Below are 18,421 nucleotides of genomic sequence, written 5' to 3'. Positions count from 1 at the left end.
TTCACAAGAGGGTTGCCAAGTTTTATATAGTACTGTAATAATTGAGGATTTTTATTAATTTTTTCTTAGAGAGTTGCCAACCATTTTTCAAAACTGAATGTGGTTTTATAGTATGTGCAGTGTGATATTATATAGTAATATATTAATTGAGAATTTTTGCCAATTTTTTTGGATAGAGTTGCCAACCATTTTTTAAAAAATAAATTTGGGTTCTGAATTTGTGATATGTGGTATTATACAGTACTGTAATATTTGAAAATTTTATTAATTTTTTTTATAGAGTTGCCAACCATTTTTAGTTTTCAAAAAAAAAAGTTTGGGTTCAATGTGGTATTGTATAGTAAATTATTAATTGTTTAATTTAAACCATCTCTTTAAAATAAATTTTTGAGAAAAATTTGTGCAAGGTTGTGCTGTATTTTTGTATGTATTAATTGAGAATTTTTTCAAATTTTTTTCGATAGAGTTGCCAACTTTTTTTTTCAAAACTAAATTTGGGATCACAATATGTGCAATGTGATATTATATAGTAATATAAGAATTAAAAATTTTTGTTTATTTTTTTTTTTGATAGAGTTGCCAAACATTTTTTTCGAAAATAAATTTGGGTTCATAATTTGTGCAATGTGGTATTATTTAATAATAAATCAATTGAAATTTTTTTCGATTTTTGCCAACCATTTTTTTTTTTTTAATTTTTTCGATAGAGTTGCCAACAATTTTTTTTTCAAAAATATATTTGGGTTCATAATAGAGATTTTTTTCGATATACCAAGATGTGAAAAGGTACCCATGACATTGTGGGTAAAAAGAAGTCTGAGAAATTCATAAGCGTCGATCAAATCTAAAACAAGGTATCTGGTAGACCTGTGTTCAGAAAGTCCTCCACGATTTGAAGTGAAAGAAAACGTTCCTGAAGTAATTTGGACAAATGCTGCCGATTTGACACTGTTTGGCTAGATAACAATTTGAATCCGTCCCCGATTACGTAAACTGGACTGTCGAGAGATGCGCTGTTAGTTCAACTTAGTTTTGAACATTTTTCAGTTCGAATCCTTCGACGTTAAGTCTTTACTGTTACCATTATGTTTACAAGCAGCGAGAGCGCACTTCATGGGTTCTAAGTAAATATTAACACCGCCGTCCAAGCAATTCTCACAACAGCCTGTTCTATGTTACTGGAGATCTAACCCTGTTAAAAAAATCCGTCTTCCAAGTGCCTTATAATCATCATCCTCCTTCTTCTCGGTATCCAACGACCCAAATAATACCTTAAAAATCGTAAAATTTTGGCTTCACAGTGTGGAGGTCCTGACTTGACTGGCATTTTTATAAAAAGCTTTTCAACCCCGGTACTTGTTTTCATAAATAGTAAAAAAATCAATGAAGGAAGGGCCATATAAGCAGAGAATACTGTGCAAACATCAATCAAAAATCTGAAAGTGAAAAATTCCGGCATCGCCTACTTTAACCTCGAGCAATCGGCCGCTCAATCCGCACCAGCCAACTCCAACTCGCAGCATGCAATATAAACTGGATTTTCGAAAAATAAACAACTAACAAAAGATAAATAAAATACAGATAAAAAGTAAGAAAAAATAAAAATAAATAAAAATTGCTAAAAATAATGAAAAAAATTAAATTATGATACATACACACAATACATCCATATGTGTATACCCACCACTGTGTAAACCTCAATCACCTGGCCTTCGCTCTATAATTTCCGCGCTGCTGCGACTTCAGATCATATCAATGGCATTTAATGACCCCGCGGCGTTATTCTTAAATACCTACAATGGCGCAAAATAGCAAAGCATTGTTGTTGTATGTCGCACTCATAATATTGTTGTAATTGTTCCGCTATTAGTAGTGTGTGTGTTGTTGAAGTAATTCCATTTGGCATTGATTTGGAAAGGAAAGTTTCCAGCGCAACTGACAGCCAGCTCTTTGGCTATTGTTGTTATTATTGCTAAGTTGACTAACACAAATTAGGCCAAAAGCATAATTGAATATGTGCTTGTATTTGTTCTTTTTTTGTTGATAAAGTGGTAAAATACAGTCGACTGAGCAAAAGATGCGGCGCAAAGAATTCAAAGAAAATAGAAAGTTGTCTGATGACAAGTTAATGGCAGAAATGGTTGGCAACGTGCGTGTGTGTAGGTTTTTTGTATCTTTTGCTTATTTTTGTGCCGAAAATTAGCGTGTGCGTGCTAAATTCTTGGACCATTCACTGGCTGTTATTGACTTACACTTTCTATGAGTTTTTCAAGTAATTTTCAATTTGGAAAATTAATTTTAAATTTTTAGTTCTTTATATTTTATTACGTTTTTTTGGTGAAATAACGGCTTAGCAATTATTTGGATATATTTTATTAATTTCATATGATTTAAATTATATTTAAATTTTTAATAATTAAAATTTAAAAAAAAATTAATAAAAAAATTATATACAGAAAACTTAGTAGCGTTGGAAGAAATAAAAATTATTAAAATTAAAAATGTAATTAATTTAATTTAAAAATAATTAAAAAAAATTATAATTAAAAATTAGTAAACAGAAACTATGAGAAAAAATAATTTTAAGATATAAAAATTTTTAAAATTTAAAATATAAATAATTTAATTTAAAGAAAATTAGGATAACAGTCAATTTCAAGTATAATAATTTAAATATAATTAATTTAATTAAAAATAATTAATTTAAAAATTATTCAACTTCAACTATCCAAATAAATCGATCTTAAACATAAAAATTATAAAAAATTAAAATATAATTAAAAAGGTGTAATTAAAAATTTAATTTAATTAAAGAATTAACTTAGAAAAATAGAAAGAAGGTAAACAGATAGTAGGGAGAATTAAATATAAAAAGTATTCAATTTTAAAACATAATTAATTTAATTAAAAAAAAAATTAATTACAAATTTATAAGTTAAAGAAATTAGCAAACAACAACTATGGCAAAAAGTCGGTTTCAAGTATAAAAATTTTATAAATTCAAAAAAACAAAAAACTCGATTTTAAACACAAAAATTATAAAATTTTAAAATATATAATTTATCAAAAAAAAAATATTAAAAAACAAATGTAAACAGATGGTTACTGGTTAATTAATTTAATTTAAGAAAAATTAATTCAAAACTTATAAGTTAAAGAAATTAAAAATTTGAACAGCAACTATTGGCAAAAGTCCGTTTCAGGTATAAATGTTTAGATATAATTAATTTAATTTAAAAAAAAATTAATTAAAACATTATAATTAAAAAATCAGTGAACTGCAAGTTGTAAAAAATAAAATTAAACAAAAAGATTATAAAAATTTAAAATATAATTTATTTAATTAAAAGAATGTAATTCAAATTTTAATTTAATTTAAAAATTAATTTAAAGATTATAAATAAAAATATTAGTTACTACTAACTATGGGAAAAGACAATATCAAATATAAAAAATAGTCAATTTAATTAAGATAAAAAATTTATTAAAAAATTAATTAATATAAAAAATTAATTTAAGCACTCTAAATAAAAAAAATGCAAAACAAAAAGGGAATATAAAATATATAAAAAAATAATCAATTTAATTAAGATAAAAAATTATTAAAAAATTTAATTTAAACACTCCTAAATAAAAAAAAAAAACATAACTTTGGGAATAGGCAATAAAAAAAATTTTAATTTAAAATATAATCAGTTTAATTAAAAAAAATTAATTCAAAAAAAGTTAAAGAAATTAGTAAATAGCAACTGTGGGAAAAAGTAGATTTGAAAAACAAAAATTTTTCAAATTTAAAATAAAATTAATATTAAAATATAATTTAATTTAAAATTAATTAATTTAAAATTAAAATTTTAAAATTAATAAAAATTATTAATTAAAAATGGGAAAAAGTCGATTTCAAATATACAAATTTTTTAAACTTAAAATAAAATTTTTTTAATTAAATTATTTTAAATTTTTTTAATTTTGGAATAATGTAAACTAACTTTTTTTCTCACTTCCACAGATATGGCGCCGAACTCGTGGCCATCGACACCTATGCGGAGAATAATAACACGCTCGCAATTGCGCGCACCAACGATCCCAATCGACGCGCCTCCGATAAATATTGGTTAGGTTTGGCCTCACTGGATGATCTGCGCACCAATACCTTGGAGTCCGCCTCGGGCGCGCTCATCTCACAATACTCCGGTTTCTGGTCACTTAATCAACCCGACCCGATGTCCGGCGAGTGTGTTGCCGCCACTTTCGCATCGCGCATGCAATCCTGGGGTTTGGACACTTGCGAGAGCCTGCTGCCGTTCATGTGCCGCGCGCCGGCGTGTCCGCAAAACTCCATACATTGCTCGAATGGCTTGTGTGTTAACCAAGCGTTCAAGTGTGATGGCGCTGATGATTGTGGGGATGGTTCGGATGAGTTGGATTGTCCGGCACAGTGTCACTATCACATGCAATCCGGCGGTGATGTGATTGAAACACCAAATTATCCACATAAATATGCGGCGATGAGCAAATGCAAGTGGACACTGGAGGGTCCATTGGGTAGCAATATCATATTGCAATTCCAAGAATTCGAAACGGAAAAGACATTCGATACAGTGCAAGTGTTGGTCGGCGGACGCACTGAGGACAAGTCGGTGTCGTTGGCAACGCTGAGCGGCAAGTTGGATTTGACGATGCAACCATTTGTGTCGGCATCCAATTTTATGATTGTCAAATTCACTACGGATGGTAGTGTGGAGCGTAAGGGTTTCCGCGCCACCTGGAAGACGGAGGCGAAGAATTGCGGTGGCGTATTGAAGGCAAATCTGCAGCGTCAAACTTTGACGAGCCCGAATTATCCGAAACAATATCCCGGCGGTTTGGAGTGCTTGTACATCATTAAGGCGCAACCGGGACGCATTATTTCGATCGAGGTAGATGACTTGGATGTGGCCGAGGCACGTGATGTGCTGCTCATACGTGATGGTGAATCGCCAATGAGTCGACCCATCGCACGCTTGACTGGTAAAGCTAAGGACAATGAGAAAGTTATCATCTCGACCGGTAATGCTTTGTATCTCTACTTCAAATCGAGCTTGGGTGAGTCGGGTAAGGGTTTCAGCTTACGTTATATACAGGGCTGCAAGGCGACAATTACCGCACGTAACGGCACTGTGACCTCGCCGGCTTACGGTTTGGAGGATTATCCAAAGAACCAGGAATGTTATTTCACCATACGCAACCCAAGCGGTTCACCACTCTCGTTGAAATTCGATAAGTTTATGGTACACAAGAGCGATTTCGTGCAAGTCTATGATGGTTCCTCGACAGCTGGTCTGCGTTTGCATTCAGGTGATGGCTTCACAGGCACAGTAGCACCTAAACTAACGTTGACTGCCTCATCCGGCGAGATGTTGATCAAATTCACCTCAGATGCGCTGCATAATGCGGCTGGGTAAATTACGAAAGCTGCTAGATTTATAGTAGTCGCATATTATTAATACTTTTCTACTTTACAGCTGGTCCGCCACCTTCTCTGCCGATTGTCCCGAGCTCAAGCCCGGCATTGGCGCGTTGGCTTCGAGTCGTGATACCGCTTTTGGTACTGTGGTGAAGTTTACTTGCCCCATTGGACAAGAGTTCGCGACTGGCAAGAATAAAATCGTTACCGAGTGCATGAAGGGTGGCAACTGGAGCGTCTCTTACATACCAAAATGTCAAGGTGAGTCGCAACGAAACGGTATACCTAACAAATTGATGTTATAACCGCTGTTTTTCTACCACACGCAGAGGTCTACTGTGGTCCAGTGCCGCAAATTGATAACGGCTTCTCCATTGGCTCTTCGAACGTCACATATCGCGGCGTTGCCATGTATCAGTGTTATGCCGGCTTCGCTTTTGCTTCGGGCGCGCCAATTGAGAAGATTTCCTGTCTGCCCGATGGCCGTTGGGAACGCACGCCGACTTGCATGGCCTCACAATGCTCTCCGCTACCCGAAGTGCCGCACGCAAATGTGACGCTGTTAAATGGCGGCGGTCGCAGTTACGGTACTATTGTACAATACGAGTGTGAATCGGGTTATGAACGTAATGGTCACCCTGTGCTGATTTGTATGTCTAACGGCACTTGGAGCGGTGATGTGCCACGTTGTACGCGTAAGCGTTGTTACGATTACCCAAAAATCGATAATGGTTTTGTCGTGGACTCAGCACGTCCCTACTATTTCGGCGATGATGCACGCGTGCAGTGCTATAAGGGTTACAAGTTAATCGGTAGCAATATTATACGTTGTAATTCGGAGCAAATCTTTGAGAATCCACCCACCTGTGAAGATATCAACGAATGCACTTCGACCCAATGTGACTTGGCCACCACAGAGTGCATGAACACGAATGGTTCGTTCCATTGTCAGTGCCGTGGCGGTTTTGCGCCAACGCCTGAGTGTCGTCCCGTCGGTGATTTAGGTTTGGCCAACGGTGGCATACCCGATGATAGTATTATGACTTCGTCCAGTGAAGAAGGTTACACCAAGGGTTTTGTGCGTCTCAATTCAGCTGGCTGGTGTGGCGCGCTTGTCGAACCGGGTGCAAATTGGATTTTGATTGATCTCAAAGCACCAACTATACTACGTGGTTTCCGTACAATGTCTGTGCAACGTTTCGATGGCAATGTCGCATTCACTTCTGCCGTGCGTCTACAGTATACCGATGATCTTACCGATGTTTTCAAAGATTATACGAATCCCGATGGTACAGCTGTTGAGTTCCGCATATTAGAACCCACTCTGTCTATACTGAATCTACCAATGCCCATCGAGGCACGTTATATACGCTTCCGCATACAGGATTATGTCGGCGCCCCTTGTATACGCATGGAGCTGATGGGCTGCACACGTTTGGACTGTGTGGACATTAATGAGTGCGCAAAGAATAACGGTGGTTGCGATCAGAAATGTGTGAACTCACCCGGTAGTTATGGTTGCTCCTGCAATACGGGCTACCAACTGTTCGCAGCTAACGGTACAGCTGGCTTTAGCATTGAACGTACCGAAACAGGCGAACGCGATGGCGATACCTATCAGCGTAATAAGACTTGTGTGCCACTGATGTGCCCACCACTGTTGGAACCAGAGAACGGCAAGCTTTTGACCGACAAGAACGATCATCACTTCGGCGATGTTGTGCGATTCCAATGTAATTTCGGTTATATTATGTCAGGCAGCGCCGCTGTGCTTTGTCTCTCGACGGGTCAGTGGAATGCCACGGTACCGGAATGTAACTGTGAGTTCACCATTAAAACTTTGCTTATATCTCATTTAACTAAACTTTTTTTTATTAGATGCCAAATGTGTATCCTTACCTGATGACAAACTAGAGGGTTTAGCTGTCGAACGTCCAGATCCCGAGTCCGTGCTCGTGCCTTTCCGTGATAATGTAACCATCACCTGCAGTGCGCCTGGTCGTAAGCTACGCAATACAGCCACATCCGGTTTCCGTCAGTGTGTGTACGATCCCAAACCCGGTCTACCCGACTACTGGCTATCTGGCTCGCAGCCTTCTTGTCCACGCGTCGATTGCTATCAACCAATGCCAACACCTGGCGCTGAATACGGACAATTTGTAGACACTCGCTTCCAGAGCTCATTCTTCTTTGGCTGTCAGAATACATTTAAGTTGGCTGGACAGACGTCTCGTCACGATAATGTCGTGCGCTGTCAATCCGATGGTATTTGGGACTTTGGTGATTTGCGTTGCGAAGGACCCGTGTGTGAGGATCCTGGTCGTCCAAGTGATGGTCGCCAAATCGCGCGCAGTTACGAACAGGGTTCGGAAGTATACTTCGGTTGTAATCGTCCCGGTTATATATTGATTAATCCACGTCCGATTACTTGCATACGCGAACCTGAGTGCCGTGTAATCAAACCATTGGGTGTTACTTCAGGTAAGATACCTGATTCAGCGATTAATGCAACATCGGAGCGTCCGAATTACGAGGCTAAGAATATACGTTTGAACTCTGCGACGGGCTGGTGTGGCAAGCAAGAAGCTTTCACTTATGTCAGCGTTGATTTGGGTCAGATACATCGTGTGAAGGCGATTTTGGTTAAGGGTGTGGTTACCAATGATATTGTAGGACGTCCCACCGAGATACGCTTCTTCTACAAACAGGCTGAGAACGAGAATTATGTGGTCTATTTCCCCAATTTCAATTTGACTATGCGCGATCCCGGCAACTACGGTGAATTGGCGATGATTACGCTACCCAAATATGTGCAGGCACGTTTCGTTATTTTGGGTATCGTCAGCTATATGGATAATGCATGCTTGAAATTCGAGCTGATGGGTTGCGAAGAGCCCAAGAAGGAACCACTACTAGGTTATGATTACGGTTACTCACCATGCGTGGACAATGAACCACCAATCTTCCAGAACTGTCCACAACAACCGATCATTGTGCGGCGTGATGAGAACGGCGCTGTGTTGCCAGTCAATTTCACCGAACCCTCTGCCGTCGACAACTCCGGCTCCATTGCGCGTCTCGAGGTCAAGCCACAAAACTTCAAGACTCCCTCTTATGTGTTCAAGGATACTGTGGTGAAATACGTCGCTTTCGATTATGATGGTAATGTGGCTATATGCGAGATCAACATCACCGTACCCGATGTCACGCCACCGCTGCTGCAATGTCCACAAAGTTACGTCATTGAGTTGGTGGAACGTCAAGATAGCTACAACGTGAATTTCAACGACACACGTAAACGTATTAAGACATCTGATGACTCTGGCGATGTGCGTATAACGTATACACCCGAACGCTCTATCATACCCATCGGTGGCTATGAGAATGTTACCGTTACCGCCACTGACAAGTACAACAATCGCGCTTTCTGTCACTTCCAAGTCTCGGTGCAGGCCTCACCGTGTGTGGACTGGGAGCTACAACCACCAGCGAATGGCGCCATCAATTGTCTAACTGGCGATCGTGGCATTGAGTGCATAGCAACCTGTAAACCCGGCTTCCGTTTCACTGATGGCGAACCCTTGAAGTCCTTCTCTTGCGAGACATCGCGTTTGTGGAAGCCCACTTCGGTTGTGCCCGACTGCGTTTCGGAAAATACCGAACAAGCTGATTACCAAGTTACCGCCACTGTCACCTATCGCGCTAACGGCGCTGTTGCACAAGCGTGTCTGAATCAATATCAGGATATGTTATCACAGCACTACGCCGGTTTGAATCGTTTGTTATCGCAGCGCTGCTCGGCTGTCAATGTTAATATGAATGTGTCTTTCGTGAAGTCGGTACCCAGCTTGTTGGAGGAGAACGTCGTGAAGATGGACTTTATACTCTCGATCCTGCCTGCCGTTAGACAACCACAATTGTACGAGCTTTGCGGCTCCACGCTCAACTTGATATTCGACTTGAGTGTGCCCTACGCCAGCGCCGTCATCGACTCGCTGCTAAATATCTCCAACATCGGCAACCAATGTCCACCGCTGCGCGCGCTCAAGAGTAACATTTCGCGTGGTTTCACCTGTAGTATTGGCGAAGTGCTGAATATGGATACAAGTGATGTGCCGCGTTGTCTGCACTGTCCCGCTGGTACTTATGTCATAACCGGTCAAAGCGTGTGTACCAACTGCCCACGTGGCTACTATCAGAACCGCGATCGTCAAGGCACTTGCCTGCGTTGTCCGGCTGGCACCTACACGAAGGAGGAAGGTTCAAAGGCGCTAGCTGATTGTATACCCGTCTGTGGTTACGGCACGTACTCGCCAACGGGGCTGGTACCTTGTTTGGAATGTCCACGTAACTCATACACTAGTGATCCACCAACTGGCGGCTTTAAGGATTGTACTGCCTGTGCACAAAATACTTTCACCTTCCAACCGGCCGCTTCCACAAAGGATCTGTGTCGTCAGAAGTGTGCACCAGGTTTCTACTCTTATACTGGGCTGGCACCCTGCTCACCTTGCCCAGTCAACTACTATCAGAGCGCGATTGGCGCACAAACTTGCAATGAATGCCCCACGAATATGCGCACCGAAGGTCCTGGCGCTAAAGGACGTGAAGAGTGTAAACCTGTGGTGTGCGGTGAGGGCGCGTGCATGCATGGTGGTCTCTGTGTGCCCATGGGTCACGGTGTACAGTGCTTCTGTCCGGCTGGTTTCTCCGGCAGACGCTGTGAGATTGATATTGATGAATGCGCTTCACAGCCTTGTTACAATGGTGGCTCTTGTACCGATCTGCCACAAGGTTATCGCTGCGAGTGTCCGCCCGGTTACTCGGGCATCAATTGCCAGGAGGAAGCGAGTGATTGCAGCAACGATACATGTCCGGCACGTGCTATGTGCAAGAATGAACCTGGCTTTAAGAACTACACCTGTTTGTGTCGCAGCGGTTATACTGGCGCCGATTGTGACGTGACCATCGATCCTTGCACGGCGAATGGCAATCCGTGCGCGAATGGCGCAAGCTGCTTGGCTTTACAACAGGGTCGCTACAAATGTGATTGCTTGCCTGGCTGGGAGGGTATACATTGCGAACAAAATATTGATGACTGCGCTGAGAATCCGTGCCTGTTGGGCGCGAACTGCACTGATCTGGTGAATGACTTCCAATGTGGTTGCGCCCCTGGCTTCACCGGTAAACGTTGTGAGGAAAAGATCGACTTGTGCTTATCGGAGCCATGCAAGCATGGCACCTGCGTTGATCGACTCTTCGATCATGAGTGTGTCTGTCATCCGGGTTGGAGCGGCGATGCTTGTGATATTAATATTGATGATTGCGCTGATGAACCGTGCGCTAATGATGGCGTCTGCGTGGATTTAGTGAACGGTTATAGCTGCACCTGTGAGCCTGGTTATACGGGCAAGAATTGTCAGCATACTATTGACGACTGTGAATCGAGTCCCTGTCAGAATGGCGCTACCTGTGTGGATCAATTGGATGGTTTTACCTGTAAGTGCCGTCCAGGTTTTGTTGGTCTTAGTTGTGAAGCGGAAATCGATGAGTGTTTGAGTGACCCATGCAACCCTGTGGGTACTGAACGCTGTCTCGATCTGGACAATAAATTTGAATGTGTATGCCGCGAAGGTTTTACAGGCGCATTCTGTGAGACAGACATTGATGATTGCGAGGCCAGTCCTTGCTTGAATGGCGGCCAGTGTCGCGATCGTGTTGCTGGCTTTGAGTGTACTTGCTTGGAGGGTTGGCGCGGCGTGCGTTGCGAACGTCAGATTACATCGTGTGGTGGTCAGTCGCCATGCCAGAATGACGCCAACTGCATTGACTTATTCCAGGACTACTTCTGCGTGTGCCCGAGTGGCACGGATGGCAAGAATTGTGAGACCGCGCCTGAACGTTGTATCGGCAACCCATGCATGCATGGCGGCAAGTGTCAAGATTATGGTTCTGGACTGAATTGCACATGTCCAGCTGATTTCTCCGGTATTGGCTGTCAATATGAGTTCGACGCTTGTGATGCAAATGTTTGCCAGAATGGCGCCACCTGCATTGACTACGGCAATGGCTACTCTTGCGCCTGTCCACCTGGTTATACGGGTAAAAACTGCGAAGATGATATTGTCGACTGTAAGGACAACTCGTGTCCACCTGGCGCTACTTGCATCGATCTGACGAATGGTTTCTACTGTCAGTGCGCCTTCAATATGACCGGCGATGACTGTCGCAAGACCATACAAGTGGACTACGATTTATACTTCAGCGATCCATTGCGCTCCACGGCCGCGCAAGTGGTACCTTTCTATACCGGCGAGACCAACAGTCTAACTATCGCAATGTGGGTACAATTCGCGCAGAAGGACGATACCGGCATCTTCTTCACACTTTACGGCGTACAATCACCACACATCGCCAACCACCGCCGCTTGCTCTTGCAAGCGCATTCAAGTGGTGTGCAGGTTTCCATCTTCGAAGATCTGCCTGACGCTTTCCTCTCCTTCGGTGAATACACTTCAGTTAATGACGGACAATGGCATCATGTAGCCATACTCTGGGACGGTGTAAGCGGTCAACTGCAATTGATTACGGAGGGTCTTATCGCTAGCAAAATGGAATATGGTGGTGGACGTACCATGCCAGAATATGCGTGGGCCGTACTTGGACGTCCACAACCCGATGATACAAGGCACTCAGCTTCATATGCCGAGTCCGGTTTCCAGGGTACAATTACTAAGGCACAAGTTTGGGGACGTGCTTTGGACATCACTTCCGAAATACAGAAACAAGTGCGTGATTGTCGCTCAGAGCCTGTGCTTTATCACGGTCTGGTACTAAACTGGGCCGGTTATGAGGTCACATCGGGTGGCGTCGAACGTACAGTGCCTTCAATGTGTGGTCAACGTAAGTGCCCTAACGGTTATCAAGGACCGAACTGCCAACAATTGGTTGTCGATAAGGAACCACCAACTGTGGAACATTGTCCAGGTGACTTATGGGTCATTGCTAAGAATGGCTCAGCGGTGGTGACTTGGGATGAGCCACACTTCAGTGATAACATTGGCGTAACAAAGATTATTGAACGTAACGGTCATCGTCCGGGCACCACACTGCTTTGGGGCTCCTATGACATAACCTATATAGCTTCGGATGCAGCAGGCAATACGGCAACATGCAGCTTCAAGGTTGCTTTGCTGAGTGAGTATTTAAGCAGAGACAGAGAAAGATATTTGTATACAAGAATGGTACTAATCGTAATTTGTCTTTATTTGCAGCTGAATTCTGTCCACCTTTGGCCGATCCGGTTGGCGGTGTGCAAGTATGCAAAGATTGGGGCGCAGGCGGTCAATTTAAGGTTTGCGAGATCTCTTGTAATCCTGGCTTACGCTTCTCTGAGGCCGTACCTGACTTCTACACCTGCGGTGCTGAAGGTTTCTGGCGTCCAACACGCGAACCATCCATGCCTTTGATTTACCCATCATGCTCACGTGAGTTTCTAACAGCTGTTCTTGTTGTTGAAGTTGAAACTATTCTTTCATAAATATTATTTGTCTCTACAGCTTCCAAACCTGCACAACGCGTATTCCGCATTAAGATGCTCTTCCCTTCGGATGTGCTCTGCAACAAGGCTGGCCAAGGTGTGCTGCGTCAAAAGGTGACGAACTCGGTGAATGCGCTCAATCGTGACTGGAACTTCTGCTCATACTCTGTGGAGGGAACACGGTGAGTTCTTATTTTATATAAGTATGTATATGCATATTTGTTTAATGTGATTTCGGTGGGGTTATTAGGTCCTACGGATCGTTTAGGATAGAAGGAAATATTAACTTCGCGCCTCGAAAACTAAACTAAGGCATTTTCGATCAAGGGAGTTTCGAAATCTAGTCTCGTTAGACAATGTCAAGCTTTAAGGAACCTTCGCGATAAGATTTATCTACTACCTAAATACTCGTATAATCTCGGTAGGGAAGCTTAGAGCAAGTACTTTCAGAGGCGGAAGTAGAAACAGGATTAAACTCGTTGTTGTTGTAGCGGCAGAGTTCTGCTGGGTTGACATTCCTTGGCGGGTTAAAAAATCCGGGTCCGTTCCGGTTACATAGACTCGACTGTCGTGGGAATGGGCACTAAAGCCATAAGATCTATCTTGAAAATAGACTGAATCTTTATTAAGATCAGGGTGAAGAAATTTTCGAGAGTGAATGCTTGAAACGCTTGTTCAGCAAATACTTTTAAAGCATTTCTCGCTCAAGATTTTTAAGGAAAAGGGAAGCTCTAACGACTACGACAAGGTTGGGAGTGTCCCAAAATGTTTTTGAGACCAAATCTTTGCCGATGTCGCAGTTCTGAAGCCTTTTCGATGCTTTGAAGCTTTAAAAAATCAGAGAGACTTTTTAAATATTCTCTCAAAGGAAGTGTTTCAAGTAAAAGAAGAAACTGAGCTAAAATACTTGCATCGATTAGGTCCCCTGGTCGTTTAAAGGTGAATCTTTTTGAAATTAGGAAATTTTGGATATCGGGTTATCACCTTCCTCTAGATCTAGAGATCTTTGTGAGTGTTTTCTGGGAAATACATTTTAAGATTCTTTGAGATTCTGAAAAAATTTAGATCAAAACTAATTCAGGAATTACTTGGTAATTATAGCTTGAACTGAAGAAGCTCAATTCTAACCTTTATAAAAAATATTATTACTTCTCTCATCTTCACAGCGAATGCAAGGATATCAAGATTGATGTGAAATGCGATCACTACCGTGCGGCCCAAAGTCAACGCGTCAGTCGCCAAGTCAAGGATGGCGGTGTCTACGTCATGGAAGCAGAGATTCCAGTGCTCAAGTAAGTAAAATCTTAAATTGAAAATATGCCGTTAGAGGAAAGTGTGGACTTAATGTTTATATGTTTGTAAGAGTAACCACTTTTTGTGTCTGCATGTACATTTATATGTGTGTGTGTATGTGTGAATTTTCTTTGTGTACGTTTTTAATCGAATTTAACACAATTAATCACTGATTTATAGCGAAAACGATGAGGTGGAGACGCGCAGTCGTCAAGGACGCCAACAAGCCGGCGGCGATACGTACATGCTGGAGATACTCTTCCCAGCAGTGAAGTATGTTTATGCTCATTGTCGAATTTCTGCTTCAGTTTGCGCACATTAGCACGCTAATATGGCCGGGCGAAAGCGCTTCACTCACATAATTTATGCAATTTACCGTTAATTTTTTTATTGGTTGCTTGTGGCTTGGTGATTTTAATTATTGCTTTCAGAAGCTTTTATAGTGATTTAAGCTTCCCCATCAATGCTAACAATAATATTATATCGAAAAATTAACTTAACATGACATAACATAACATCATACGACATAACGTAGCCGAGCTTAGGAGGATAACATAACATAATGTGACATAACGTATAGTAATCTTACTTAATATTTTTTAGTTTAACGTAACATAACTTAACGTAACGTAAATTGACGTAACAGAACATAACATAACTTAACGCAACGTAAATTGACGTAACGGAACATAAAGTAATTTAAAATAGAATACAGAACATAGCATAAATTGGCGTAACAGAACATAACTTAACTTAACGTGACGAAACATAACGTAACGTAACATAACGTGACTTACCATATAATAACGTAACATAACATAATTTGCCATAAAATAACTTAATATAATGTAACATAACATAACACAACGTCACCTTGACCTAACATAATGTTACAGACATAACACAGCATACCATAAAATAACTGGCCATAAAGTAACATAACATAAAATCACATAACTTATCATAACATAACATGACATAACATAACGTTACTTAACATATTATATCATACCAAATCATAACGTGACTCGACTCTACATCGCATAATATTACCTAACATAGAAGAGTCTACTAAATTATAATGTGACTTAACATAACATAACGTGACATAACATAGCATAATAAGACAAACCGTAACATAAGAAACTATAGCATAATGTATTCTTGCAAATCACCAGCATGACCTACATCAAACTTTTGCTAATTCCATCCTCACAAATTGGTCTCACTACCACCCAATAACGCTTAGCTTAACACATAACCTTAAGCCGCTTCTCTGAACCTAAGTAATAATGCTTATCACTTCTTATTCACAGCGACCCGGTTATCCACTCGAGCACAGGTGAACGTTCGACCGTAAAGAATCTCTTGGAAAAACTTATACTCGAAGATGATCAGTTCGCCGTACAAGACATTCTACCCAACACCGTACCCGATCCAGCTTCGCTGGAATTGGGTTCGGAGTATGCCTGCCCCGTTGGACAGGTGGTTATGATACCCGACTGTGTGCCATGTGCCATTGGCACCTATTACGATACGGCGAATAGGACTTGTGTTGCCTGTGAACGCGGCACTTATCAATCGGAGGCGGGTCAACTGCAATGCAGCAAGTGTCCAGTCATTGCTGGTCGACCAGGTGTTACTGCCGGTCCCGGCGCACGTTCGGCAGCCGATTGTAAGGAACGTTGTCCAGCTGGTAAATACCTTGACTCGGACACTGGCTTGTGTCGCTCTTGCGGTCATGGCTTCTACCAGCCCAACGAAGGTTCATTCAGCTGTGAGCTTTGTGGACTCGGTCAGACCACACGCTCCAGTGAGGCCACCTCACGTAAGGAGTGTCGCGATGAATGCAGTTCTGGCCAACAGCTTGGCATCGATGGACGCTGCGAGCCCTGCCCGCGTGGCACCTATCGCACACAGGGTGTACAACCGTCGTGCGTCAATTGTCCACTTGGCCGTACAACACCGAAAGTGGGCGCCAATTCTGTGGAGGAATGCACACTGCCTGTCTGCTCACCCGGCACCTATCTCAACGGTACACTCAATATGTGTGTGGAATGCCGCAAGGGCTACTATCAGCCGGATTCACAGCAAACGTCGTGCATACAGTGTCCACCCAATCACAGTACTAAGATTACGGGCGCCACTGCCAAGTCGGAGTGTACCAATCCATGCGAACATATTGCCGAGGGTCGCCCACATTGTGATCCTAATGCTTATTGCATATTGGTACCTGAAACGTCGGACTTCAAGTGCGAGTGCAAACCTGGCTTCAATGGCACTGGCATGGAGTGCACGGACATGTGTGAAGGCTTCTGCGAGAATTCCGGCACTTGTGTTAAGGATCTCAAGGGTACACCATCATGCCGTTGCATCGGCTCTTTCACCGGTCCGCACTGTGCGGAACGCTCTGAGTTTGCTTATATTGCCGGTGGTATTGCGGGTGCCGTTATCTTTATCATCGTCATTGTGCTGTTGATTTGGATGATCTGCGTACGTTCGACCAAGCGTCGCGATCCAAAGAAAATGCTCACACCGGCTATCGATCAAACCGGTTCGCAGGTGAACTTCTACTATGGTGCGCATACGCCTTATGCGGAGTCTATTGCGCCGTCGCATCACAGCACCTATGCGCATTACTACGATGATGAGGAGGACGGCTGGGAGATGCCGAACTTCTACAACGAGGCCTACATCAAGGATGGCGGTGGTGAGTGGTTTTAGTTTAATTTTTATATTCTGAGGATGCTATTATGTTTGTAGTAATCAGAAGGCTAGGTCGAAGACTTTATAAAGTATATATAGTATGTAGTATATGAGTAAACGAACAGCGTGACGAGCTGAGTCGATTAGCCATGTTCTTTTGTTTGTCCGTATATACGCTAACTAGTCTCTCAGTTTCTGACATTTTCATTTATGTTATGATACGTTATGTAAAGTTGTGTAATGCTGTAATGTTACGTTTTATGCTACATATAGTATATGTTATGTTATGTTACGTTATATTATGTTAAGTTACGTTAAGTTATGTTACGTTACGATATGTTTTCTTGGGTTAAGTAATGTTATGTTACGATATTTTTCAGTAAGTTATTGTGTGTTACGTTACGTTACGCTCAGTTACGTTAAGTAATGTTATGTTTCGATAAGTTATGTTATGTTAAGATACGTTACGTTACACTAAGTTATGTTATATTATGATATGTTAAGTTACGTCACGTTACGTTAAGTTATGTTACGTTACGTTACGTATGTGCGGTTTTGCTCTAATATGTTCGAAAATTCTCATTTTTATTTCTTCTCTTATTACTCTCTTGTACACCACAGGTCTGCATGGCGGTAAAATGAGTACATTGGCGAGGTCGAATGCTTCGCTGTATGGAACTAAAGAAGACTTATACGATCGACTGAAACGACACGCGTACACTGGCAAGAAAGGTATAAACCGTTAACTCAATTGAAAATCAATAAAATCGCAATTTATGTGCAATTCACTCTCTCTCTCTCTCTTTTCCAGAGAAGAGCGACAGTGACAGCGAAGTACAATAAGCGCAAAACGCGCCGAACTCGAAACACATACGCACACACACATACACACATACAAGTGCACATGCATAGTAGTGCCGTCCAACAATGGGCAGCAATAAAGAATTGTGGTCATAAAACTAACGAATCAGCGTCACATGGCAAATTTAACGACGCTGATACATTGTATTTAAATGCGAATAGATTTTAGCTTAGACTCGTACGATTTAGTAGTGAAGTGCAGCAAGCAAATTGGCAACAACAAAAATGAGTATGAAAAATTAAAGTGGAAAAGTGCAAAAGTAAAAAAAAACACTGCTTTTCAATAGTGTAAATCTGGCATAACTCGAAATACTCACCACACACACACACACATATATACACAGAGAGCGCAATTTTTGCATTGAAATTAAGCAAAAAAAAAAACAAAAATAAATATTAAAAAAGCTTTATATTGAATTGTTGTAATTGAAGTTGTTTAAATTTGTAATTATTATTGTTTCTTTTTGTATACAAAACACACGAAAGCATTTCTTATCGAAGCACTTTGATGCGCGCGCCTAAATGCATGCTACACATTTACTTAATTTGCACAAATGTTATACTATAATTAAAGT

The 18,421-nt window shown here is 41.3% G+C and overlaps 1 protein-coding gene across 2 annotated transcripts in view; it reads left to right on the top strand.

Annotated features, from left to right (window-relative positions):
- The window catches only part of LOC126753969 (sushi, von Willebrand factor type A, EGF and pentraxin domain-containing protein 1), a 73,668-nt gene extending 55,576 nt beyond the window's left edge, over window positions 1-18,092 (top strand). The window contains exons 4-14 of one of the 2 annotated variants that reach the window (XM_050465762.1): window positions 4,010-5,440; window positions 5,505-5,707; window positions 5,776-7,266; window positions 7,325-12,643; window positions 12,721-12,933; window positions 13,006-13,168; window positions 14,153-14,278; window positions 14,460-14,552; window positions 15,596-16,989; window positions 17,607-17,717; window positions 17,797-18,092. In XM_050465762.1, coding sequence (XP_050321719.1) covers window positions 4,010-5,440; window positions 5,505-5,707; window positions 5,776-7,266; window positions 7,325-12,643; window positions 12,721-12,933; window positions 13,006-13,168; window positions 14,153-14,278; window positions 14,460-14,552; window positions 15,596-16,989; window positions 17,607-17,717; window positions 17,797-17,828 — 10,576 coding nt within the window. In that variant the 3' untranslated portion in view covers window positions 17,829-18,092. The remainder of the gene's footprint in view (window positions 1-4,009; window positions 5,441-5,504; window positions 5,708-5,775; window positions 7,267-7,324; window positions 12,644-12,720; window positions 12,934-13,005; window positions 13,169-14,152; window positions 14,279-14,459; window positions 14,553-15,595; window positions 16,990-17,606; window positions 17,718-17,796) is intronic. The other variant, XM_050465763.1, reaches the window with a different exon arrangement.
- The last annotated feature ends 329 nt before the right edge of the window (window positions 18,093-18,421 follow it).

This window comes from Bactrocera neohumeralis, chromosome 3 (assembly GCF_024586455.1).
Source record: "Bactrocera neohumeralis isolate Rockhampton chromosome 3, APGP_CSIRO_Bneo_wtdbg2-racon-allhic-juicebox.fasta_v2, whole genome shotgun sequence".
NCBI lineage: Eukaryota > Metazoa > Arthropoda > Insecta > Diptera > Tephritidae > Bactrocera > Bactrocera neohumeralis.
The sequence above is the reverse complement of the archived record's forward strand: the minus strand, read 5'-3'. Positions and strand labels throughout refer to the sequence as shown.